Source organism: Montipora foliosa, chromosome 1 (genome assembly GCF_036669935.1).
Source record: "Montipora foliosa isolate CH-2021 chromosome 1, ASM3666993v2, whole genome shotgun sequence".
In the NCBI taxonomy this organism is placed as follows: Eukaryota; Metazoa; Cnidaria; class Anthozoa; order Scleractinia; family Acroporidae; genus Montipora; species Montipora foliosa.
Window position 1 is genome coordinate 63013898 of NC_090869.1, and position 5000 is coordinate 63018897.

General features: G+C 39.7%; 1 protein-coding gene across 1 annotated transcript; it reads right to left on the reverse strand.

Annotated features, from left to right (window-relative positions):
- Window positions 1-2458: 2458 nt before the first annotated feature.
- LOC137972326 (putative diacyglycerol O-acyltransferase MT1809) lies at window positions 2459-3919 on the reverse strand. The gene has a single exon (XM_068819071.1). The coding sequence runs from the start codon at window positions 3917-3919 to the stop codon at window positions 2459-2461; it is 1461 nt and encodes a 486-aa protein (XP_068675172.1).
- Between the last annotated feature and the right edge of the window lie 1081 nt (window positions 3920-5000).

Sequence of the window (5000 nt, forward strand, 5' to 3'; positions counted from 1 at the left end):
GAGTCAGTCCAGTTTCAACTTGCCAAACCTGTTTTTTTTTAAATGAAGGGGTAGTTTCTAAAGAAACTGTGGTGCTGCGTCGGTGGGGAAGTAGTATACAAAAATTTGGTTTTATCAACGGAGTTGATAATGTAAATTGGCCACCGTACAGAGATTCTAAAAGCTGACGTTTCGAGCGTTAGCCCTTCGTCAGAGCGAATCGCTCTGACGAAGGGCTAACGCTCGAAACGTCAGCTTTTAGAATCTCTGTACGGTGGCCAATTTACATTATCAACTCCGTTGATAAAACCAAATTTTTGTATACTGTTTTTTTTTATTTGTGCGCATGATCAATCGCCACGCGTCATCAATATTTCTTAAATTTACAACAGCGTCACAATTTTTAAACTGTCTAAATTCCCATGAGAATTTTTCCGTATGTCGGTTACAGAAGCTAGTTTACCAGAATTGAGAAACCTATTAATTTTTTCAGTAAAAATTAAAATGGCAATTTAAAAACTTGAACTATCTTGAGGAAATGATTCCTTGGTTGTCGTGTGTTTGCCAGAGTTGTTCGAAAATATCCGTTACTGTTTGTTTTGGTTTTGTGGTTTTGCGGTTACTAGTCAGGCGTGACTGACTCCCGAATACGTTACGTTTGAATTTTTAACGCATGCTCAACACGAAATGTCGAGCCGGCCGGCAGAGGTCCCTTCCTCTTCCCGACTTATCTAGGAAGATCGAAGGGCCTCTGCTCACAGGGTACCCCCTTCACGACCCTCAGAAATAATCAATTTATTCAAATGGGTTAACAACACCTAGGTCCACTCAAAACTATGTCCCCTTTAAAACTAATCAAATGAGATTAAATACTGTTTTTTATAAGGAAAATCCTTGGGAAATAATAATCAATAATCACTTTATTTATTACCCATTAGTGGAAGGCAGGCGCTGTCATCACGGCACCATCAATGACACAGTGTAGGCCTTTTACCTTGAGAGAACGTCAAGTCATGTCAAGTGTAACCTCAATCCACAAGACATTTGCATTGGACAATCTTGGGCAAAACCAAAACTCTTGGAAAATTTTCAGCTTAAAGATCATTTGACATTCGCTCACAAACAAAGACTATGGCTTCCCCCTCTTCCCCAAACCAATGTTGATATTGTGGTGCAAAATGCTGTGCAAGCTTTTGGACATAAATTTTCTAACCCAACATGGGATTAGAGGAACTTAAGAAGGGGGAAATTAAGGGAGAACTTAATCTGTCTCTATCACACAAATAACACTATAATTTAGGGAATGAGCATGTCAAAGACAGTGGGTCTAAATTAACCACAAAAAACATCAAGACTGATCTATTTTCTACTGAAATACAGTTAGCAACTCAAATAATTAGATCACACTGTCTATCACACTTTATTTTAATTATAATTTGCTATGAAAACAAAGTTCTGTATCTGTCAAAATATTGACCTATCCTAAAGCCTAAAACAATCATCTCCAAATGAAATCTTAACTGAAATAAAACAATTTTTCACACCTCTCAACCCCAAAAGACCAAAAACCTGGAGATATGGGAAAAAATTTGGAGATGTCTTCATGGCATCAAAAAGAATTAAAACCAGTTCATCAAAATAAAGTTTTTGTTTCTGTTTATCACTTAAAAATATTATGTGACCCTAGCAACAGAGAAATTAATGTTATTTGAAAGATGTGACAAACTGGTAACAATAACCTTATTTGGCATTTGTCTTCCAAATATGGTTGTGAGGTCAAGGTCTTGTCAACCAGTCAATCAAATACGACAAATATACCTAAGAACTGTCAATCTCTACAGAATTGGTGCCAGAAAATCAATTTTACAAGGCAGAAATGAAAATATTTGAGGAAAGTGTATTCCATCGGTGCATGAATCTGTTTACTGTGAGAATTTTGTGCCTCATTGTGAGACCACGAGTCTCACAGCAAAACCGTGAGACTTGAGAGGTCTGCATTTTTTACCTCTCTTATTGCATCTGTCATAATACAGTATTATTCTTAAATGTTTATTTTCCCCTCCTGCCTCCCTTGGATAGGTAAGGTAGGTAGGTAATACTTTATGTAAAATATTCAAATCAAAAGAGAAAAATGCAGGCCCCAGCAACACTTGGCTGGTTTCCATTGAGGGTGTGTTGACACATAAAAACCATAATTATATTAAATTACTAGAGTATTACTAAAATCACCTTTGCTACTGCTACTACTTACAGAAAAACAGATAAAAGTTAACTACTATAAAAATATACTTATGGATGGATACTTTGTGGATACAGATTAATGCAGGAATTAAATTCAACTGTGTGTTGAACTAAACTTGATTACACTTTATCTTACTCTCCACAAATGATGTTCAATCTACCTCAGTCTAATCTGGCAGCACAAGGAGTAGGCTTTGACTCAATTATGGAAAAAAGTCATTTTTCTGCTCCTTGCCGATCAAGCCACTGCCACCTTTTGTGGAGCACATTTAGCCATTTCATTCACAGCATTTCCAAACTCTTTGATAATAATCTCTGGATCTGGCAGCACAGTAGCATCACCATGAACTCCAACAATGACTTGCCCAGCATAACTAAGAATGGATAGTAACACTCCAACATTATCCTTGTGTGGAGGAAAAAACATCATAGATTTCATACGGCTGCCTTTGACAGTGAACATGTGTTGTGGACCAGGGAGATTTGAAAAAGCGCAACTTGCTTTTTTGGTCATAAATGTGTCAAGATGAGTGCTCAAGAACCGTGGACACATTTCTTGTGAAACGAAAAGCATTCCTAATGCGATGATGGGTAAACCAGACCATTTGATCTCGTTCATGCGAGCTTGTGTTTCATACAGTTGTTCCAGAATGCCACCAGTAGCTACAGCCATTTTGGTAAAGATCAATGTGGCATGGTTGTCAAAGTGAAGTTCTTTAGTTGGTGGACGAGCATTCACAGCGACAAGTGCAGTCAAGTCAGCAGGACTTTCAACACCTTTTCTCTGAAAGTACCTCCTTAGTGCCATTGTCATGCAGGCCAGCAACACATCATTGACGGTTGTGTCTGTAGCTGATTTGATTTTTTTAATCAACTCTAGGTCAAGTGCTTCACTCCATACAATTTTTTTGACTCCACTCAGATTTGGCCCATGTATTAGTGATCGGTCAGCAGGAGAGAAGAGCTGCTTTAGAATGAATCTAGGTGCTAAAAACATTGCTTTGGCCAGAAAAAGTATCCTGTTCATGGTCGAGGAGTTTTGAGTCTGTTTTGGGGGGATAACTTCATCAGGAAGTTGGTAAGTGAGAAATTTCATATCAGAAATACCGTCAGAGAGAGCGTGTGAAATCCTTATTGCGAAAAAAATATCATTGCTACCAAAGTTTGTTGGGATGCAAACAATACACCAAGGAGATCTTCTTTCTGGCAAAGGCTGCATGCTCAGCTTGGAAACAATCGCCTCCAAGTCTTCTTTTGATCGGGGCACCTCTCCCTCCCATTTGAGCACGTGATTTTCAATCTTGAAGGATCGGTCCTCTCGGAAAAAGTACTGAAACCATCCAGGGCGAACATAGCAACGAGTTCTGTAATAGATCAATTCTCCGTTGTCTTTCTTTGCGTTAACCAGTCGTTCCCAAATAGCTTGGCGGAAAAGGTTTAGTTGTTCTTCAAGGCTGCCTTTGTGTTCTAAGCAAAACACCGCGCTGCTATTGAAGTGTTGTGTGTCTTGGGGTACGAACAAGTCATCTATGCCACTTAAATGGCGTTCACCCAACGCTATTTTCACTATGACACGCTCAGCGATCTTTAAAGAGTAAAACAACGCAGATAACAGAAGCAAAGGAGCCAAGAGAACAAGAATAACGACAAAAACCTGATGGGACAGCAGACATTGGGCAATGAACCAAGAAGTAGTCATACTGATGCAGTTACTAACTTTTTGCTGTTCTGCTCCCAGCGCCAGCTGAAGGTCCCGTATGCTTGTTAAAAGGGACAAAGCATCATTCAAGATGTGCTATTCCGCAATAAGAATGACATACCTATCCATCCATCAAAAAATCAAAGGTCATATCAATCATGTACATGTTAAACAATGCTCTTATCTGATTGATTATTGATTATTGCATGTCCACATCCGGACTTTGGTCTTGCCTATTTTGTAACCTGCTCAAATAAACTATGTATGTATGTATGTATGCAGGTATGCATGTAATCATCTTTTGAGATAAATGATGCGTGAAAATTAAGCTTGATTCACACGTACGACGCAAATGCAAACGCAACACAAGCGCATACGCAAGAAATGTTTTTTTTTTCTTTTTCTTGCGTTTGCATTTTAGCGCAACATTTGCGCTCGTGTTTGCATTTGACACGTGTAAACTTGTGTAACGCAGTTGTGTAACGCAAGGTGAAAATACTCGTTCCAAGCATCCCTGGCCCCAGTAGATGGATAGGATAAACGCTAGCCACCGAATAAATTACTATCCATTTGGTAGCAGCGCAACTGGTTTCGCTAATACTTATCCACTGGATGTTGATTTATACCACGGATAGCGCTATCCATTGTTTGAACAACTGGGGCCAGTACGTTTTCCAACTGATTTATTTTCGAGAATCGCCTAGACGGGGAAAATTAAAAGCGATCTGATCTGTTGATTTTAATGACAAGCATCCGTTTATTGTTAAACCGCTTGTATAATTCGCACAGAAATGCCGGTTATTAAAACACTGTTTCTATCGTGAAGCTTACGGACGAAACATACATATAATGCATCAGTCAAGTCCAACTGCGCCCCCCCCCCCCCCCCCAGGGCTAACCCGCGGGAATTTGCCTTTTTATTCTTATGGATGGCAAATTCCCGGGGGCTGGAGCACTTAAGCTGTCAAATGCCCAGCGGTGGGGACGACAGTAGAGGGCAAATGCCCCGCCCCCGGGATCGTTCCAATCAGCCATGCAACAGGTTCTATGCGTTACATCATAGATTACTGCCGTTTTCAGC